Source organism: Lagopus leucura, unplaced genomic scaffold, assembly GCF_019238085.1.
Source record: "Lagopus leucura isolate 7727_CA_CO unplaced genomic scaffold, USGS_WTPT01 Super-Scaffold_100157, whole genome shotgun sequence".
NCBI classification, from domain to species: Eukaryota; Metazoa; Chordata; class Aves; order Galliformes; family Phasianidae; genus Lagopus; species Lagopus leucura.
The window spans coordinates 10,317,297-10,340,038 of NW_024962334.1; the positions used below are offsets into that span (position 1 = coordinate 10,317,297).

General features: G+C 43.6%; 1 protein-coding gene across 1 annotated transcript in view; it reads right to left on the reverse strand.

Annotated features, from left to right (window-relative positions):
• The window catches only part of SH3BP5 (SH3 domain binding protein 5), a 41,638-nt gene that overhangs the window by 1,709 nt on the left and 17,187 nt on the right, over nt 1-22,742 (reverse strand). Inside the window, exons 4-8 of the mRNA XM_042888840.1 lie at nt 13,650-13,814; nt 5,804-5,934; nt 3,430-3,472; nt 2,383-2,602; nt 331-591 (exon numbers count right to left, since the gene is read on the reverse strand). Coding sequence (XP_042744774.1) covers nt 331-591; nt 2,383-2,602; nt 3,430-3,472; nt 5,804-5,934; nt 13,650-13,814 — 820 coding nt within the window. The remainder of the gene's footprint in view (nt 1-330; nt 592-2,382; nt 2,603-3,429; nt 3,473-5,803; nt 5,935-13,649; nt 13,815-22,742) is intronic.

Consider the following 22,742-nt stretch of genomic DNA (forward strand, 5'->3'; position numbering starts at 1 on the left):
TTTTTTTTCCCTGGAAAGCAGGACAGCAACTAAAAAATAAACTCAGATTTTCCTTAATTTAAGTGTAATATCAGAATCCCACCAATAGCTGAGGAACCTCAAACCCCACTGCTGCACCGAGACCAAAGCAGGCAAGCTGCACAGCCAGCAGAGCAGTGAAAGCACGTAAGATGTCATAGGTAGCTGTGGGCCCTTCACAGACTGCCTTCCCCAGGAAAGCAGCAGCAGCTCAGCGAGCCTGTGACACACCTAGGGGAGCTGAGAGGGTTTTCCTGCTCCCTTTTATAAAACTTAACAGCATTGGCCCAGGGTGTATCCAGCTGCACACACCTCTTTCAGCTTCACATTCAGGAGACGAAGCCCCGCTGCATTCACTTCGGGGGCCAAGGACGGGGAAGATGGCTCCAAACTCAGAGAGGGACACAGGGCTGGGCAGATCCAGGGTGCCAGGGCGCGTCGCAGGGGGAAATGGAGCGGGCACCTCGCTGGGGCTTGTAGGCCCAGAGCTGAAGCTGGACACTGACTGAGTTTCTGAGTCTTCCTCGGACACAAAGCTGCTGCCGTTGTCATCCTCGAACGCTTCAGAAGCCACTACAGTGTTTAAAGATACGTTCTCATTAGCAAACCTACCCCATCATCGCCTTTCCGGGCAACTGCAGTTTCTCAGTTTTGCACCTCTTGTCCATACACACACTGCTAACCCACAGGCTGTGGTTTCTCATCATCTGCCCCCCCTGCAAAACTTTACCCAGCATTTCACACAAGGATCAGCCCCGTTTCCAGAGAAAACCTCTGAGAAGCAGCACACCTGCCAGCAACACCCTGCTCCTTACGGATTTTTACCATTCTCTGCTGACCTTGTCTGCTTTGGGTCTTCTGCACATAGCTTAGGGCAGGGCCTGCTCCACTGCACCTGTCTTGGCCAGCAGCATCCTGACACCCACACAGACTTGTGAATGTTTAAGATATTAATTAGACAGCAGACAGTTTTAGGGGCAGACTGCCTCCGCATTCTCTTCCCATTAATGCGGTTACAGTCCAGCAGAACTCCCAAGACTTCTCTCTGCATGGATCACTGACATTTTACTCACACACACTGCTCTCCCTGCTCATGGTTGCTCCTGCCTGAATTCTAACTCAGCAAACCAACTCCAGATTAAGCTGTTGCCAACAGCTTTTCATTAATGGCAGTTCAATTTTGTGCTAAACACAAAGAGTAGATCTGGCTAAAAATGAACGCATTTACAGGATGGGACCTGTGTCCCAAATACCTTCTGCACTCAAGTCCCACAGGGCTCAGAAGGCTTCTTGTGGGCCAGCATCACAACAGTTCGAAGAAGCCCCCTGAACAGCAAAACATTTACAAAGATCTGAGGTCATTTGCAGTTCTGCCTCCTCACCATTCCTGCTGCTGTCAGAGTGGCTCAGAATCAACATGAAAGAGCAGCAGGGGCAAAGCAGCAGCACTAACAAAATGACTCAAAGGAAAGGCTTCAAAGTGGTTCTGCTGCCAGCCCAGCAGCCAGGGGCTCCAATGCACCACTCGGACATGAAGGGTGTGAATGGAGGCAGCTATCAGCATGGTTATTTCAGAGATGTTCAGCTTCCTTCTGCAGCATTTTCAGATCACGGGTCTGTATTCATTCAGTTAGAAAAAAAATTCAAAAGCTCAAAATTGATAACAGTTACCTAAGTTTTAAAACCCCCTCCAGGGCGCTTCATGCTCAGAGTTTGTGTTGGTTTGGATTTTGTTGGTTTGCTTTTTGAGGTCAAATCTGAGACTGCAAAGTGGGCCTTTCTTTTGACCTGCTGTGTTTTGTCAGTACATAGGAACCGAAACAGGTAACTGCAGAACGTAAAAGCAAGTAGGGCTGGGCAAAAGAGGTGATTCCCATTACAGGATTCCTCTCCTTGGCAAGCAGCACTGACAGCAGTGAAGCTACAGCCAGCATAGCTTTAACTACAGCTTATTTATTGCCATCTGGGCTTCCATACCACAGCAGCATCATGTCTGGGCACATAACACTCCAGGCTGACTGTGTTTTATCAAACTCCAAAGACTGAAAAGGGCCTCGGTGCAAGCTCCCCACATTGCAACACTTTTCCCTCCCTCCCTCCCCCCCCCCCCCCCCCACCATATAGCACTATACAAAGAACAGGAGGTAACAGCTGATGCATTTTAACCCATATCCCCTCCCCTTGAGGATATATTGATGGATATAATAAACTCCTGCAATCACCAGAAACATAACAAGCTAACCAGTCCCACAACAGCCACTGAACTTCAAGCTGCACAATACACAGATTATCTTCATCTCAGTATTTCCTCTCTAGTCCGCAGCCCACAGGATACTCTCAGGCAAAGGAAAGCTCTGCACTCACTTGAGACAGCGTCCAACTCTGGTTTGCTGGCAGACAGGTCTTCCACAGAGGTGTTGCTCCCTTCAGCACCCACACCGCATCCCCGGGGCCCCATGGCAGTGGATCGTCTCCTCTCATGAATCTCATCTGAGATCATCTCCAGGTTTTTCAAGGCAGTCTTATACTCTCCCTTCGCCAGGGAGAGTTTTGCCTGCAGGTCGTCCACTGTTTTCTTCAGTTGCTAACAAGAAAGACAGACGTTAGAGGTGCTTTCACTACAAACAACACAGACACACAGCATGCAGTTCATGGTGTGCCCCCCTGGCAGGCCCTGCTGAGCTGTCACCCCACTGCAGCCATGGCTGATGGCACAAAACACCACACCCTACCCCACAGCCTCTGTACTGAGCTCAGGAGCACCCAGCTCCCCATTTCCTTCCCCTATTGTACCTGAGCACAGGCCATGCGCAGCGCAACTGCCTCAAACAGAAACTGTACGAGGTAACCCCACACTGATCTTTGCATTTGAATTTTCACCTTTGGCAGCTCCAAGACTTAGGGCTGCATTGGGATCAACCATCCCATGCACAACTACTGTGCCCAGATCTGGGCTAGTGTGCCCAACCACACCAAAGCACAGCTACACACCACTGCAGCACAGAGATGCCAAAAAAGCTCTGGCAGCACATCCAGCTGAATGACAGCCCCATTCTCCCAAAATCTAAATTCAAATCTGAGTTTCAGTACTAAAAGCAGCCTGATGCAGAAAATGTGGGGGGGAAAAAAAAAATCCAGAAACTTCAGACTACAAGCAGCACAGACAGACAAACTATTCGTTTGGTCCTCAAAACTAGGAGCAGGGTTCAAACGGGTTTGAACTTACTGCTCACGAGGAAACAAGGCCTCTTCATCTTTTATCTTTAAAGTGTGCTCAATAAATTGTTCACGATAAGAGGTTTGGAACAAAATTGGCTTTGTAAACAGTTAGTCTGATAGTACATTCCATGTAATTTCAATATTTACCACAAGCAGTAAAGAGTCTCAAAACAGTGTGAACTCTGCACTTACCTCCAGTTGGACATAGTACTTTGCCTTGAGTTCAAAATAAGGTCTGTGGAAAAACAAAGAACAACTGTTTACAACCACCAGGACTAAATGCAGAGAACTGGAGTGGGAGTTGCTCTCTTTACAAAATTAACAGAGCTACTTTGTGTTTCAGCATAATCCTGAGAGACCTCTATCTAGATGACAGAACACCTACAGGTGCTCTCCACTTCTCTTTTTCCTCCTACAACCCATTTACTTCTCCTGGGCCTTTTGACCTAAATACAAATTGCAACATTCCAGTTGTTGGAGTTGATGATACAATTCCCTCAGGCCTACATTCTGCAAGACATTGAAACAATGTCCAGCCTACTGCACTGGCACCTTCTCAGCACCCAGAAGCCAAGAGCAGCTTCCCCTGCTTCAAGTCCTTCTGCAGCTGCATTTTGGACCATGCACCAGAGTACAACTGTGTGAATCTACTGCTTTCCTATCCTGTATGGTTCATTGGGTTGAGTTCTATTCACAGTCACAAAGTGACCAATTCCCATTTCTCTGTGGTTAGGATACTTCACAGCTCCTACTTTTAATCCAAATGGGAAGAAAAACCAGGCTTGTACCCTGACCTCTCACCGGCTTCCATATGCCTGGGGGATAGATCTCTTTCGTAGCAGCAATTAGCACACGTGGCATTGCAGAGTTGCTCAAAGCTTTCTAAGCAGACGACAGAAGAGAGAAGGCACTCTGCCCAAGTCACCAGAGCAGAAAGTGACTTCCAAAAGCTTGCTAACACAGGCGAGTCCATTATCCTGCAGCTCAGTGGCACTGAGCCATGAGATCAGGCATATGTTAAGAACAAGCAGCCATAGGTACATCTCTAGCTTGCAAGCAAGGACCCAGAAACAAAATTAAAAGCAAAACCAAAGCAAAACAATCCTGTAATCATCCACTGGTCAGTCTTACAAGGCATATCATCCAAATGACTTTCCTTTGGGCCGTCCCAGTCTTACTTTAGAACAGTAATGCTTTAAGCATCTTAATCCGGCCTGAAGCACTCAGCAGACAAAAATCACTGTTTGCATGGAAAACAACAACATTTCCAACACATCTGCCAACATGGGGGGCTGAGGGAAGGAGACTGGACAACGTGGTCCTGCAGTGCCCCAGAGTTACAGCCAACCTCCAGCAGCAGCCAGGGAAGGGGCAGAGCACCCTGCAGTTACCAGCTCCCTTTTGCAAAGCAGCCGCATGCTAGTTACAACACAAGCTCAAAGATTTAGATTAGATATAAGGAAAAACTCTTTCACAGTGAGGGCGGTGAGGCACTGGAACAGGTTGCCCAGTGATGTGCTCGATGCCCCGTCCCTGGAGACTTTCAAGATGTGGCTGGATCAGGCCCTGGGCACCCTGATGTAGCTGTGGTGTCCCTGTTCACGGCAAGGGAGTTGGACTAGATGGCCTTCAGAGGCCCATATCCCAACTCTAAGGATTCTATGATCCTATGAATCTATAATTCAACAATCTGACGGTGTTTTTGCTCAGGCCCTGAGCAGTGCCAGACAAACAGTACACAGCTCATTCTAGGAAGCCACGCTGCTATGCTGTTTTAGCAAACACGCCTGCATCTTCCTTGAGAAGTGCTAAACCTTTCCCAAACTGAGCAAACGCCAATCAAAACAGGCTTTCAGTTGACCAATTTCCCGATAAAATCATTTTTAGATGGTGGGATTAAAAGCTAAACACAGCAAGCAGATTGTTTAGACAAGCTACAGTCTGGAAATACAAGGAAAGGCTGTGAAATAGGAAGAGGATTAAGAATTGGTTGTAAACAGGGCCAAAATTTTAAATAGGTTCTGAGGAACAGCTGCTCTATTTCTCTGCAACAGAGCAAAACTGCTCATCAAATGCACACACACTTATCAGAGATGCTGCTCAGCCATGCTCTCCAAAGCATTTCTTCCCCCAAGAACAGCTCTCGCACAGCTTTGCTAAAGCAGCGTTAGGAAGTAAACAAGTCTGATGTACAGCATGCTGCCCCACTGCAGTCTCACACCTTTCAGGTTCCTGTCACCTTGCTTTGTAGTCTTCCTAACTAAATGTAAGAATTAAATGGCAAAAAAAAAAAAAAATCCTAAGCTGCAAAACCACCACACACACAGAGCTTTGCAGCTCTGTAGGCAGCATCCCTGTGAAATGCCATATGCCTGGTTCTCAAGTCACACATCATGAAAGGTTTCAGTGCACTGAAAACACAACTAGGAGTATGCCCAGGAACCTTTTCTAGTACAGTCTGCGCTGTAAAGGACAACGTCTTTTCATAAGTTTCCAAAATCCCACACAATCCTATGTCCTACAAAGAAACTCGACCATTACACTCATCTCCAAGTAGGAAACCTACTTGGATTTATTGATGGCTCTTTTCAACTTCTTCTCCAGCTGCTTCATCCTTCCCATGGCAGCGTTGTATTTGGCTGCCGTCTCCTTGTGAACCAACTCACTTCTCGTTTTGGTTTGTTCTGCCTCCATGACCTGTGAGAAGGAAAATACAGATTGAGGGGCAAGACCCAAGCATCCATTTCTTACCATTTTTAATACCAGTATATCGATAATTTCTCAAATTAGGAGAGGGATGAAGACCAACCAGAGGGATAAGAGGACTGCACGCAGTTCAGCCTGCCCCCTCTACCTGCAGCACCAGCCACCAGGAAGCAACCCATCCAATGAGACAGTCTTTGTCACAGAATCCATGAAGGCTGGAAAGATCACTGAGATCCACTAGTCCAACCACCACCCATCACCACCATACCACTAAACCACGCTACTCAGTGCCATATCTACCCTCTTCTTGAGCACCCACAGGGGCAGTGACTCCCCCACCTTCCCAGGCAGCCTGCTTTGCAGGAGGATAGGAAGCTGCCTTTCCTCTAAAAAGAGCTGGCCAGCCTCAAGTCATGACTTCAACATCAAAAAAGGTTTGGGCCATGAATTGGTGCCCTATAATGCAGGCAGGCAGTGATATGCTGATGATCAGCTCCTAACCAGGGCAGGCAGATGCCTAAGGCACAGCAGTCCCATCAGCTGCCCTGCTGACACCCTACAGTCATATTTTCCCAATAATTCTGCCCAGGGTACTTTCATTTTGCAGATTTGAGCTGCATGAGGCATCAGAAAATCTGTTTTCTTTAATGCACTGGCAGAAAGGATCTAGCAAGAAACAGAATTAATTTGTTTAAAGGAATAGAAGCGGCGACACCTCTCCACTGTCTGATAGTAAGCAGAAATCAGGCAGTTTTCAGGCATCCCTTCCTTCAACCATGCAAGTATTCACAGAAAAAAGAAGGAAGGCAAGATTTATTTTCCCCAAGTAGTGAGTTTTTCAGTATTTCAGCTGTGAAAACACTTCAAGCACATTTCCTCCAGCTGGCTTCCACCACCAGCACCATTGTCTGTGCTCTCACATACACAGAGAGGTAAAAAAAAAATAAAATGAAAAAACAACAAGGTATCTTTAGATTGAATAACCTCACCACCAAATCACTCAGTTCTATAAAGCACCAGCAATAAACTAACCAGGGAAAAAGAGCACAGTCAGCTTTTGCTTGCATGATGTGCCACTTCGCTCAGAAAAACTGTTCACAGTCCTTTCTGATACCTAAATTCAAGTGTGAAACTGCTGTGGGCCAAAGCTGCACTGCATCTGCTGGAATGTCCTGCTGCCACAACTGGGGGCCACAGCTGCTCCCTTGCATTCACTACTTGTTATTACACAAAAGTGAACTAAAAGAATGAAGTTTCCAAAGGCTCCTCTGATTAATATACTCCAACAACCTTCAACTGCTTCACATTTGAATAAGACATCCACATTTGAAGTTAAAAAATAAGAAATAAATTGATGGCAAACTGTCCCCTGCATCCCCAAAACAAGCTACATTCTCTCATCTTGAAGTCTCAGAAAGCAATGCTGATGCAAAGACTTTCCCTGGTGTAATATGTCAGCCAGGCTGGTTTTAGCATGGAATTGTTGTGAATTAAAATGAAGCCTCCAAAGACTGCATAGAACCTGGTTTGCTCCTTTGTAGTGCAGCAAGGCAACTGCAATTTAAAAATGCTGGAAGCTACAAAATAATAGAGCAGCTGAAATCTGCTGATTTTTAATTAAATGCCAATCCTTGCCATCTATTCTTGGGGTGAAATTAACATGGAATCAACCACTTCAGCACTATCAGTACCACAGTCTTCTAACAGGTTAGGTGTTCTCTTTCTTGTTGACTTTGCACATCCGATATCCAACATCATACAAATGCTTCATCCTGCAAGACAGATTTGGGGATGACAGACTGTAAACACCTCAAACACCTCAAAAGCTATGTGACAAAATACAGAATGTGAAGCCAGATATCTACACCCACCTTTGTTACCCTTTTTGGAAAGGAAAAAAGTTGTATACTTCATCCCCCTGGGAAATCAGCAATGGGAGGCAAGCTTCTCCCCCTGTTGTGTGGTTCTTCAACGGGCACACAACCATGCTGCTCACATGACCCAAGTGTTCTGCTTGAGGGAGTACAGCTCAAGATGAGTTCGCCAGGCTGAGGACATGGCCGTGGTTCTGCAGTACCTGGAAGGCTGTTCCACATCACTATCACCACACAGAGCTGCCTGCTGTCAGGATGTATCTAAACCTCTCTCCCAGACAAGAAGAAACAAAAAGATCGTCTGCTTCTTCACAGAAGCCAAACAGCCCCTAAACATACAGCCTGCCTGCCAGGACACGTGGATAGAAACAGACCTGCAGACCACGCAGTTCACTTTACATCGTGGAGGTTCTATGCAAGGCAAGCCAGTGAAAACCCTCAGCTTTTAAAAAGGTCTTAGTAGAGGACAGATAAAGTTTGCATGGGGGGAAAGCATCTTTTATTACACCCAGTAATATCTTTGGGGGAAAAAAGAAGTATTCTTCATTGAATCAAACAAGCTTTTGGTCACACTGTCTGAATAAGCTTCTTTCTAATGTAAGACACAGTGCTTCTACCAACAAACCTTGCCAAGGCCATCACAGATGCAAGAGCATCACTTACAAAAAGCCAGTGACAAAAGTGAGGATGACAACTGAGACTTCTCTTGACACCTCTCTCCTCTCAGCATCCTAGCTGCCATTCATACTTGGAAGAGGGGAAGCACTCTTACATAAACACACACAGAGCCAATGAACTTCCAGCACGCTCACAGATCCAGACGCTTTAAGTGGCCGTGTGCGCAGCCAGGAGTTGGACCTCACGATCCTTATGTGTCCCTTCCAACTTGGAATATTCTGATTCATCACTAGATGGCCACCCCAGGCAGGAGTCATCCTCCCAGGTAGCCCAGACAGCAAGATGCAACTGCTTAAAACAAAACCAAAGAATACCTACACAGGTATCAGTCAAGTCCTCTTTCCTCATCTACCCTCTGATTCCAATGCAGATGCCAGGGAAAGGAAGGTCAGTACAAAATATATGTTTAGCAAATAGGTCTGCACAAGTGGCTTTGTCCCTCTCAGCCAGGAAATCTTCATGAGCTGAAGTCAAAGATGGACTTCAGGAAAATTTCAGCAATAGCAACAGCAAAAGAAACATTAATCAGTGAAATTTAGCAAACCTGATCATCTGAGCCAGAGAATTACTCTGGACATCTGTTTCTTTCTCTAAAATTAAATGGGTGACTCTTCTAGAAGAAGAAATAGAAATAAAAGAAATAAGACAGACAATGCAACACCAGCAAACCAGGACAGAATCAACAACACAAGGGATAAAGATAGTAGAGGGAAGAATATAAATACTGAATTTAACTTCCACAGTGAAAGGATTGAGAGATTGGACAGAGATGGTTGTGAGTGTTCCTGTTGTTTATTTCATAGCTTTCTTCCCCCTTTTTTCTCCAAGGAAGCCTCTCTTCTCTCCACATCATGAAAGTACCCACGCATTTTACACCAACAGATGGTACTTCACGGTGTAATATCAAAGGGAGCTCTGCAAGCCAAATTAAAGCAAGTGGGAGCATGCCTTCTCCCTCCTTGCTTCCCCCTCACCCTTTCCTTTTTAAAAAGATGTCTCATGATCAAGAGCCAAAACATGTCTTCTCCCTGCCAGAATTTTTGAACTGAACATATCTCAGTAAAAACTGTAAAAGCAGAGTCTTTTAAAGACTGCAGATTGCACTGGCAACTAGAAAATAGCAATTTCTCACACAGGATCTTCCTTTTTGCTCCAATTTGTCTCAAATTTCAGGTAACATTCTTTCAGCACTTTTCTTTTGGACATATTTATATACAAGGGTGATCTCCTACAGAATTATAAGTGCAAAGACCTCTACCCCTCATCCTCCTTTCACTGGCCCTCCTGTAGCCCCACGCCACCAATACAGCATCATAACTCCAGGTACCGACAGACAGGGAAGACTTCCATATCCAAAACATTTTCTCCAAATTTTAAAGACAAACTGAAATTGACTACAAAACTGTTAAGTTGATGTCTAACAATCCCTGCCCATGGCAGGACCCTTCCAACCCCAACCATTCTGTGATTTTATGATCAAACCTGCCTACACACAAGGCAGGTGTAACCAACAGAGAATTCGTTTTGCAGCAAACAGCCTCATTTGGTCATGTGAATTGTTCTCAAGACACCATCAACACACTGATCAGACAAGTGGAAGTTCAGTGGAAGGTTAGGCAACTAACTCAGAGTACAAAGTAAGGTTCTAAACAGCCAAAACTGACATCCCAGCCTAAGCATGTCTATATCCATCCCAGATCTTTTGAGAAATTGACTTGTAGAAAAAACAACAGCACAGGAATTTACCCAAAAACATACACCAGGTTAAGGACTGAAGGGAGTAAAGAAGCTGTCTGACTTGCAGGATCGTTTCACAGCCTTGTGCTGCTCTATGCACAGCACACATCTCAAGCACAGACACTGAAGGGATTATAGCTGCGTCTTCCCAGGCAAGTTGGCATCTTGCTCCTATTTAAACAGCAGGCACCCTTTGCTTCTTTTGGAAACCTAGCTCAAAATGCAAGGTGCAAAAAAAATACTGACTGACACCCTTTACTCCCTGTACATACCCATGCTGGTAGTCTGCTCCACAAATAGACACATCTTCCACATGCTGTGCTCCTGACCCATCCAGGAGAGGAAGATCTTCAGTAACACTTGCATTTCTAATCAGTTTGCACAGATGATTTTTCTACTTCAGTGGCTACAAAAGGCTAGTTTACATTATCCCATTATACCAGTACAGCTTATTTTTAATGTGACAGTATCTTTTCAAACCATGAAGAAATCAAAAGGCAGTTACACCATGCAGCTCCATTTCCTCTCAACCAGGATCTGCAAACATTTTCTGGTAGGTACTTTGCAGTCCAAGTCTTTGTCTGCACCCATTAGGTTAAGTGCAAAAGCAACCAAGATGCATTTCTACACAAGTCAATGCAAACAGAGATGCATCTGATTTGTTCTCTTGCCTACCCCACATCCTTATGTTCTCTGCACTGTCTGTCAGCTACCACGTTGCTTTAGGGCTCGGATTTGTTCCAAATTTTGGATTAATTCAATACAGCCTGCTACTGCTGCCTAAGAATAGCAAATAAAAGCACACTACTCTTGCCTGTCATTTCTACCAATATAGAAACAAATGAATTAGTAACTCACTTCTGACATTTGGCCCAGAGATGCTTTTCAGCACTTGATTCAAGTGCTGTACAAGGCACAGAACAAGATTATGCTCTGTTCAATAGATGTAATTTACAGGTATAGGCAAAAAAAAAAAAGCAAACCTAAAAAGGAACAGTGCAACCAGATTGCAAAAAGCTTCTCCAGGAGCAATTTTCTACATGGAAACATAGTGAAGGGTTGATGGATAGACTAAGTGATCTTAGTGGCCTTTTCCAACCATGATTCTATGATTCACTGAATTCTGAATATATTCTTTTTTTAACCTAAGTCTTCACCTCTTAGTAGACATTAGCATTTTCTAATGTCATTAACAGTTAGTGATCTGAGTTAAGAACACCAACAGCCAAGAAGAATCTTTGTCCTGTTAGATCTCATCTGCCAACGTCTTTTTCATTCATAGCTTGGTAGGGAATGATGGTATTTTCTGTTCCTCAAGCTCCCCCCAGTTATTTTGTGTACCTCACCTTAAGAACCTCACTAATTGCATGCACTGAAATGAAGAACATATTCACTCTGTTCTTAAAGAAGACAACCTCAGTCAGTATTCCAAACAAACTAATGCCAGGTCTTTTCAGTTAAGACTTCTTTTTTTTTTTTTTTATCCTCACCTTTGTTGGCTCTGGCTCTAGCCTCAAGATCCCCAGAAGGGCTAATGAAAATCAGAAGGCAAACTTCCATGTACTTCTTTCAAAACGTGATGCATCTTGGAAAGGCAAAGATACATGCTTTCTGGGATCTGAGTTTACCCAGACTATTTTCAGCACCAGAAAGAGTAGGGTAACACACTTTCCATCTCATAAGTCCTCAGCTGCTCTATACAAATCAATCTGTGCCTAGGAGATTTTACATCAAAATAAACACAAGGCTCCTATGTACTGTTCAGTTGCAACCATCAGAGATGTCACAGTTTCAGTCTGTTCCTGACAATACAGACCGAATTCAGTGCATTCAGTGACAATACATGCAAACACCATCAGCTCCAAACACTGTGAGAAGTCCTCTTCTGCTCTAAGTCACCACGTCTGGAAATCTCAGATGCACTCCTCTTGGCTGCAGGCAGTCTGAGAACAATTAGGGGCTGCAGAAGGACACAGGAATTCCTTAAGAATATCCAAGGAAAGGAGGAATCCATTTGAACTCTGAAAATTCCTAGCATTTCTTCCCTCACGCCTGCCAGAGGGAGGCAACTGACCCACGGTTGCTTTCAATCTCCATCACATCTCAGCTACTTCTTAGAGAAGCTCTAAGAAAGTCCTTAGAAGCTTCTATTTCTTTCTCATCTATCTACTCTAAGAATTAAAAAAAAAAAAAAAAAAAAAAGAAGTGTATGCATTTCCAGACCTTGCTCACATCAAACAGGAATAACAGCCAAGGAAAAAATGACAGCTGATCGTGTCTTGGCACTGCAAAGTCAGGTTTCACTCCAGAAAAGCAGAGGTTACCAGATCAGCAAATACTTAATGACAGGTACAGTAAGAGCAACTATACCCCAGAGGATTTCTGTGTGTTTTTTTATTCATGTTTTAGTACATATAGAGTTTTTTCTCCATCTCTCCCTGCTATGGCCAACGTCCTTTTTGTTCTCTGTTTCATCGTCTGGCAGCTGGTTACAGAATTCAGTCTGAAATAGAGGTTTTCTTATAACCAAAAAGCTTCTGCAACAGAACAAAGCTACTGCATTGAGGACTGCAAGACAATGCCAGCGTTGTACGGCACGCTCCTCACACTGGGAATAGCAAGTTCAGCTTCTCTGACATATCAAGGAGAACTTTGACAGAACAAAGGTTTTTAACTTAGATTTTTGGTTCTTTCATGTTAAAAAAAAAAAAAAAAGCCACCTTTCTGCATTTTTAACAGATAAGGAAAAAGAGAGACAAGGCAAACGACAGGACAATTCTGTCAGCTGCTAAAACAAATACTGCCTTTCACTATTAGTGCATCTTTTCTGTAGATTTAAAAAGACCTTACCAAGAAGGTAAGATCCTGTCTAAATTTGAAAGTAAATTTACAATAGAAGTGTGCAAGCTTAAAATGCAACACACATTTAGTAGTTCTCTATGCAGATACACTCCAGGCAAAAATGCCTTGCTGAAACTACTGTTATGGTGAAAACAGGTTACACTGAATTGGAACATGTCCCTGGTACTCCACGGTCAGAATTTCCACAACACACACACTCAGGAAGCCATCCCTATGCAATTAAGCTTTCCCAATGCAATTATTTTTGTATAGCTTCAAATGCAGATATTCCCAAGGATGCTGTTTACCCCTATTACACAAATGGTGATTTTATTTCTTTATTTTAAGCTAGAGACACTCCTCTAGCTACGAGCAGAGTTAGAGAGCTACAGTTCATCCCATGGCCCAAATCATCTAACCTCAGGCTTCATAATTTTCTGCAGATTCGTTTCCTACAGGTCATGTCTGGACCAATACAAAAAATGTGGTATTTCACAAACTTGATCATATCTCAAAGAAGAAAACTGAACATGGAAAAGATAGGTGATGGGACAAACTGATTTGTGTTTCTATTACCCTCTGTGTAGCATGGTTGAGCATCTCTTGCCAGGCAGAGTCAAACTGACGTTTGTCATCCTCCAGCAGCCTCTGCTCAGCAAGTGAAATAGTCTCCTTTGCAGCACGCAGCACTTCAGTTGCCCTCTGAAAATCTTGAGTCGCTCTCTGGGCTTCCAGCTGTGCCTAGAAATTGAGAAATCAAGATTAGAGACAAAGGAATGCTCAGTCATGTTTAGGAGATCCACCACGCTAATCCCAGGACTTTAAAAACACCTACTCCAGCATTACTGTTTCCCAACTGCTTGCTTAGAACTGACACATATTTCCTCACTGTGGTAAATACTGCTAAGATGAAACAGTTTCCACCCAAACTGGTAATTTGCAAGGAACGGTCTCATGATGTTCACAAAAGAAAAAAAAATGCAATAGCAAACTTGTAGCACATCACGAATGCATTGAGAATGGCACTCCCTCAGTTTAGTCAGGGTAGATTTTTATCTGGTACACCATTAATCATACCGAGGAAATGCTTTGGTATTATTACAATGCTGTAAAGCATACACGACTTTTCCAAGAAGGTGGCAGTTTGTTCTCTGCATGTTCTTCTCCTCTGCTGCTGCTAGGACACAGCTGGTACAGCAAGCCCCCACCACAGAGACCAGGGCAACCCAGGGAATTTGTAACAAACATAAAACACTGATGCAGGCTTTGTTGTGTCCTCTGGAAAGTGTTGTTTCAGCAAAATAACCCCAACTTTGAGCTTGAAGGAAGTGCTTTAAAGTGGCTGCATCAAAGCAGGGGAGAACAGCACCTTCTGGTGAAGAAGTGCTCTTGCTGTGAGAGCAAAGACTCCTCCAAAACAAAACACAACATAATCAATGAAGCAAGCTTAGAAGCCGTCCAATGTACAAGCTGTGATTCTCTCACTTTGGACCAAGGAAATCAAATCATTGAATCATAGAATAGTTTGGAAGGGACCTTTAAGATCAAATAGTTTCAACCCCCTTGCTATAGGCAGGGACACCTCCCTCTAGAGCAGTGGCAGACGACTTTACAGACCATCAGCATCATGCCCTAAACGTTTGAAAAGGGAGACTCTACAATGAGCAAACAAAGAATCTCTGCAAACAAGTTACCAGTGTAACATTTTTTTTTGGTTTTGTTCCATACATTTATAAGTAGTGGGTTTGTTCTGTTTTGCACCGACATAAAGCCCTTCAAATGTAAGCTTCACACTCAATTAGTTGAACACTGAGCTTGGTGAAGACAGTTATCATTTACACTTCAATGATTTTTATTTTTTTTTTAACCAAGTGGGAATTACAAGTTTATACCTATGGGAAACATCTCTGACCAGACATCAGTTGACAGAACAAAATGACCAAACTTATTATGCCGTGATAAACAGGGAAGGAAGCTGGAGCTGAAACAGAGGAAAGGACTATTGCATGAAGAATATAAACTTGAGGAAGATGAAGTCTTTCATGAACAAAGGAAGAGGTTTCATTGTGAAGAAAAATGGCAGTCACTTGGGAAATAGCCAAATTCCCTGTGACAAAAAGGGAAATGAGTAGAACAACACACTTCTCCAAGCTAACAGCAGGCTACACATCCTCAACACCAATTGCATCAAGCACCTTCACATGAGACACCCTGCAATTACTCATAAAGGTAACTGAAAAAGCCTTCCTTCTCCCCCCGAATCTGATGGTAGGGTGGAGACGGACTCCAAATTTAAACACAAGTCTCAAAAGGAAATAAAGCACGCCATTTCCCTCACAGTGCCCTGAAATAGCAGCAAGCTCTTCCTACATCCTTTCCTTCCCTTTACCACACAGAGAGGTATTTTGCCCCACAGCCACCACAGAAAAACATGAGTTGTGTCAAGAGGTCCTTTGGCTATCAGGTGCAGAGGGAAATCCAAGTTGTTACAGTCGGAGGAGGGATTTCCTTCTGACCAAGGTCCTTGCTGCATTTCTTCCTAAAGTGGCTGCTGCTGCTTTCCACAGACAAGTAATTCCTTATGTGGAATGTGGAATGGCCCTTTGCACCCATTAATGTCACCCCAGTGCAGATTTGCTAAACCAACCATACACGACATTTTCTCAACGCTCCATTCACCAGTCACCTGTTTTGTATCAAATGTACTGATGCATTTGAGTACACCAGGTTAAAGAATGTACTGTTTAGCCATTAACTGAACCATGGTACCCACTGAGCACAGAAAAGCCTCCTGAGGATCATTAAATGAAACTCAACTAAAGCTTTCAACAAAGGGCACAGAAGAAGCCTAAACCTAAGCCCCCAAAATATCCTCTACTGAATACTCCGAAAATGCACAGTAGTTTGAGGTAGGACATTAAGAAGTGACATAAAACACAGGATTCCAAGAATAATCTGACCCAAGTGTGACAGAACAGTGCTGAGGACACAGGGAAGAAGTGTACCAACATAGGGCTGATTTTCATGGCAGATCACCCAGGAGGACCCAGTGCCTCCTATGCAGTGAAGCCACTGAAGCCCAGACCCAGCTCAGGCCTCAGCTCCGTGGCTTTCCCACTACAGGAGAGGGCCTGCCTGCTCTAAGAATTCCCAGCAAACACACAAAACAGATGGGTGACCCATTCCCAGCCCAGGCAGAACCACACCAAGTCTGCTTTTGAAATTCCAGTAAAAGCAGATCCCAGGGGCATTCGGAAGTACGGTTTTCTCACCGTATCTACATCAGCACTTGCATGTTTCTGTTGGCACAGATAGCCAGGTCAGAGATCAGCACATCTAAGCCAGCAAAGACTGAGCTCAGCATTAGGAGCCGAGTTTCTAAATCCCCAAGGAAAAATGACACTTAATGGAAACTTGTGCTACCGGTAGTTTTCTTGATGAAGCCTCTGAAGCACAACTGGCTACAGAGCAAGAAAATGTTTTTTGTGATAAGAAAACCAGATACTATGTTCACAGTTCAGCTGGACTTCCAGTTGCTTGGAATCTCCAAAACCTGGATTTGTAGAGCACTGAAGAGACAATGATGGAAACAGGCAGGTCCATTCTAGTCACCACTCTTGCACATCCCAAAACTGCATGGATAAATGGAAAGCTCAGACAAAAATAGATACCAACACTTTCAGCTGTATTTGTTGAATGCTAATCAGCAAGGGCAGTTTGAAAAAACACTGTTCTGGAAGGCAAAATGGTTTTTGACTTAAGCAAAAGAGTTAGTCCAAATAATTTAGCTCCACCCATCTACTAGTCTTTTTTTAAAGAACTTATTGAGAGCCTGGTAAAGAAAAAAAAACTAAATGCTAGGGTAAAGTAAGATCCATTAGTCATTAGAGACAACAGTTCTGTGGTTTTGCCAATGTGAAAAAGGATACCTAAGTATTTTTAAGTTAGCATGGTTACTCAATAATTAGTCTTCAGTCAGAACTCCCTCCAGCAGGTACAAGATGTTCTGCCACATTACTGTCAGATTCTTCTCATGCTCTCAGCCTCAAGCCTACAAGTCATTTGGTTTGATCGAAGAGGTCACAGCCATGATCATCCTTGGCTTTTAAAACTACAGACAAAAGGAGCTCACACCTCCATCCAGCCTTCCAACATTGTGACTAAAACCCCAAAAGGGTTCATAATTACAAGCTATTAATGTATTGCTGTAATAAGCTCCCACTGGGGAGTCAGAAGCTGTGTCCTCATGGGAAATTCCCCACCTCTTCTGCATAGGGCCCTACTCAGCAGAGAGCCATGCTCAACAGTAGTTCTTGATTTAGCTATAGTGATGGAAACAAAAAGCAAGGCTGTGGCATGGACGCCAAAGAAGAACACCACCTTTTAAAATACAGTCATTCTTCTGGAATTGGCAGCAACACACAGGCATATTTCGAGCTAGCACAGGCACATCAGCTTGTCCACTTTCAAAGCAGAAAACCCTATACTTTTCTCTTGAATTACAAAATATAGCTTTCTGTTCAGCCCACATAGCCTTTATTGCCCCAAGCCCCACTTATAGTCAGAGCCCTTGCTCAACCCTACAGCACATAGCTTGAGTTTTCTGTTTCAATGCAAAAATATATATATATATATATATATATATATATATATATATATATACACACACACACACACACATACACACACCTTCATCACCCCACCTAACTTTGCAGTTTCTGTTGCTGCCCACACGGTTACACAGTAGCGACTGCTATCAGCCAGCCTCCAAAGGACCAGATCACAAGTAAAACATAAACGCATGAGAAAAGCACCACCAACACGACTGGCAAATTTCCCATTTGAAAGAGTACTCAAAAAGAAGGTGAGTTCTTTCACAACTCTATAAAACAGGTTCACCAGCCTTGCTCAAAATGAGAAGCCATCTCACTACTTGCCTTGACAGCTGCTTTACTTCAGCATTTCTGTGCATGGCCAAAAAAAACCACAATTTTTTTTAAGTACAATTATTATGTTCCCTTTATAATCCAACTTCTATTTGCTGCCCAGAAAAAGACACCAGCGAATCATATGCTGGCCATTTACTTAATAACTCTACTCTTAGACCTTTACTCTTAGAGGCTCTTGTCTCTTAACGTGAAATCAACACCTCTCATTCGTCTTTCTTTAAAACAATGGTTTAATTGACACCATTAAAACTTGCTTACTGCAAAACAGATGATTAACTGGCTTCCAGTAATGTTTTTCAGAAGCAACTTTCAGATATTCCCATTCCCACTCACTCTCATTCTTGTAACAATATCCCACGGTGAACTGGTGAGTGAAGCACAACAGTGAATATACTTTCATGTAGGAACTCTCCCTCCCTGATCGCCTCCCAAAGCTGCTAAGCCCTGCTTCAGCAGCACAGCACATCCTTGGTGATGATTCTCATCCTGCAGGCTGCACTGCCATACTCTGCACAAACCTCCCACAAGGACATCAGGATCACTTCTCTACCACAGCATACCAGCCTTGCCCACAACCACAGTGAGCTCAATAACTCAGAAGTCCACAATATGAAAGCATGTGTGCTCACTGAAGTACAGGAAGTGCCACCAAGTGCTGATGGAGCTGCCAGACTATTGGGAGGTCATCATTTCCCCCCTACTCAGCTTTGGTGTGGTTGAAAACTGAATACCACATCCAGCTTTGGGGCCTTCAGTTCAAGAGAAGCAATAAGACATCGTTCAGTCCAGCGAAGGTCTATCAGAACAGTCTATAATGTACTCCTACAAAGAATGCTGAGGGATGGGGCTGGCTTCTTCCCTGCTAGACTAAACTAAGAAGCAATCAAATCAGCTGCTAGCTAAAATTTGAAGGGGAGTTGCAAAGAGCCGAGCAAACACTTCTCAACGGTAGCATGCAGTATAACATGGAGCAACAAACTGTGGCTTGGAGATTCAGGTCGCATATTGAATTTTTTTCTCCCAGAATGGCACCATGACACTCAGGTTATCCAGAGAGGCTATGAATCTCCATCTCTAGAGGCTTTTAAGACTTGGCACAGCTGTGGCTGATGTAATCCAGCGATGGTGACAGTCCTGCTTTGAGGAGGAGGTTGGATCAGATGACCTCCACAGGTTTTGTACAACAGCACTTCTAGCAACTACTAGAATTTTTCCTACAGTTTGTCACACACACAGAAAAGAAAGCCAACAACACCACAAAGAATACATTTATAAAAGTTTACACCAATGTGGAATGTTCTCCTAAATTCTCAAGCCCACAAATACTTTTTTTTTTAAATAACTGGAATAGCAATGGAGCTGGGAGGCTCTCTTAAGACCATGACTTCCATTCCCCTCTCTCCACAAAAAACTCAGAGCCAAACCAGAACTGAGAGTTAGTAAAGACAGAAATCCCTTCTTGTTCTAAGCTACATACAGATGCTCATAAACAACTTACAAAATCCAAAGCCTCTGGAGTGACCTCATTTTGGCAGATCTGAGGCATTTTGTGAACTATGTATTAATCCATGGTGACTGCCTGCATTACTGACAGAAAATGCAGTCTCTCAAGAGTCTGAAACTCCCTTGTATTCTCTAAGCTGTTTACTGAAAAAGCTATAAAACTACACGGGTTAGAAACTGCTTTTTCAAGAGTAGATTTGAAGAATTTTATTTGGGTGGAGGAAGGCAAGTGGTAAGCAAAACTCATTTCCTCCCTGCTGCATAACCAATGAAATGGCTGTGGAATATGATGACCAGATGTCACTTAGTCTCTGCTGTCAATCAGGTATCTTGTTCTTGTGTTGGGCTTTCTGGTCCCACTTACGCATCCACTCCTCTTCTAACAGACTAATAACAGCTCAGTTACAGAACTGACCTGACTTCTGGCTCTGGTTGTTTTCCTGGTAAACCTGTAGACTATAAAAAGGCCCAGGAAATCAGAGTAGACCTATAAAGCATGTTCTGAGATATCTAACTCCGTACTTAGTTAAGTGATATATTTGGCATCTCTAAGACAGGATCACAAGCCATATTCCATGAAATAAGAGGTTCGGGGCACAACCAGCCACTCACTTCATTAGCAGTTCTGCTAGCAGCATACACAGTTGGTCTCAAAGACAGAATCCTACTCCCTTTGGAACTACGGAGGGAAAGAAAAAAGAAAATATCTAAGCACACAGTATCAAGCCTTTTTCAAGAGCTTGTTTCAAGAACTTGGCCTGCCTGGAGTTACTTACCCTACTTAATGAGTCTACGGCACCAGAATAAGCCAAACTGTTCATGCCAATACCATCCAGAAACAGCTTTCTTGGGCACTCATCGCCATCTGCTTGTTAGCTGCTCAAAATTTAAAGCTGCCTTCTGGAAGATGGGATCACAGAACACATCCAAGTTTTTATCTCCAACGTAAATCATTTTATTAAGAGGAAAAAAAACAAACACGGCAGCCCTCCTCCCAACATTCACCTGCACAGAGGGCTTAGTTAATGACTCAGTGAACCCAGGGTTTACACCTGGTTTCTAGGTTTAGAAACAGACACTCTGCATGCTCATCTGCACCAGGCAGCAGCCTTCTTTGCTGAAATTAAATATAGAAACAAGGGATAAAGTCCCACAGATACACGCTGCTACATTTACACAGCCTGCCTTCATGGAATTTAGCCAATCATGCAAGATAACCCATGTTCAACAGATAGAGCAGATACACAAAGGAGAAACGCCGGATTGTTATCCCACTTAATTGCCACCAAAGCAGTAAATGTTTGTTTGTAGAAGTTTCCACAGAGTTGGCAAAAGCCTGCTTATAGTAGCACACCTCATGCATGCACAGCTCCCAGTATAAGCAAGGAGAAGACACAAGGGCAGGAGTTTCACTGGGGCAAGGAGCTGCTCTGGACTTGTTCTCCCCCTCCTCAGAAAGCATTACACAACCAGCCTCTGTAACAGGGATGTTACTGAGGGGCCCAGACTGACCATGTATAGCTTCATGTACTCTTCAGCAGAGTACAAGGTGCTTAGAGAACTCCTGAGAGGTCCATGGAACATTCCTAAGGGTCCTGTTGAAGACAATTCATCTACTGACCCTTCAAAATTTCTCCTAGTGGAATTAGATACATCACTATAGCACATATGAATAACAGGCCTACTTGGCTTTAGGGGAAAAGTTGTAGATGGTGACCCGGACGCATGAAGGGCTAAGACCATTCCCCAAAGGAAGAAAACTAGGTAGCAGCAGGGACAGAATTTCAATTCCTCCCTTCACAATTCCCCCTTAAAACCCTCTTGTAAGAACAAACCCTCAGCATTTTCTCTAACTGAAAAACAAGCACGAGAAGCAGACACGGCTGAGCAAGACAGATACTGCTTCCAAACCTTCCAGTGACATTTGTCTTCTAACATAAGGACTGTGAGTTGGCTGCAATTAAGAGATGTTTCTTACAGAAACTGGGACAAAACACAGCCATTAAGCTCTATAGATAATATTTTTCAGCAAGCTCAAACTCATACTGGTTTACTAGCAGTCCTAATGAAACACATCCAGAAGGCAATAACCATATTAGATTTGTTTTGGCAGCAACTCCTAGCATAAGCATTTATGATTTCATAATAAACTCCCACCTATTTAAGCCACTGTATATAATATAGATTGGGACAGAACAACGTCTCAAAGCTGGGACACTTTTGCTGCCTTCCAGCAGCCACTGCTGAGCAGTTAACACGCAAAACAGGTATGAAGGATAAAACCTGACCTCACATCACCCATCTCAAATGCTGGCTACTATTTTTAACAGATGAGTACGTCTGTGGCTTGCAATCTCTTGAAACAGCCATCAGTAATGGCCACAGAAGACTGACAGGGAAGAAGGGGAGAGAAAACAAAGCAGGGGAATCTTTCCTTTACATTATCATCAGGATCTGACACAGAAGCCAAACTTTCTTGCCCTAGGCCTCTTCCTGTTACTTCAAAGAGAGGACACTTCTACACTAACTTACCCACCCCAGTATTTCAATACTCCAGACCTACTTGCACAAGGCTTACATTTCACAACAGAAAAAGCACAAGAAAAGCCATTCTTGAAGAGTAGGAAGATAATTATCTCACTGCATCGTTGGCAACTACTGGAGAGGAGGTTGAACAGCCAGCTGGCTTCGTACTGCTGCCATCCAGAACAGCTAAGGACTCTTGGATGCTTTGGAGAAAACGGAATAAAAGACACACATACAAGGAATTTTTTTCATTTTGTCTATGGAGAAACTCATCAAAACACTTTGCTGGAAGAGCAGCATTTTCTTCTGCTTCTGGAAGGAAGCACAGAAGAGAAAATCTTTAATTTACGGCCCTCCAAGGCACATCTTCTAACAATAGCAATAAAACCAACCACGGTTTTTCCATCAGCAGCTTATACAAATATTTATCCATCAACAGAAGAAAATGCTCAAATAAAACAAAGATGCAGGATGTATAATATCAACCCAGAACAACCTCTTCAATGAAGCATAGGAATGACAGACAGATGCAGGGGGTCTAACTTCTAGAGAGAACATGTGCACAGAATTTATCAGTACAGGTATTTCAGCAATAGAGTGGCTATAAATTAGTCTCCCTACATCCCAAAGGTGACAAGAATGTGGCACCAGCAGCAAAACCACCTGCAAATGCTATCTAGCCTGCAGGAAA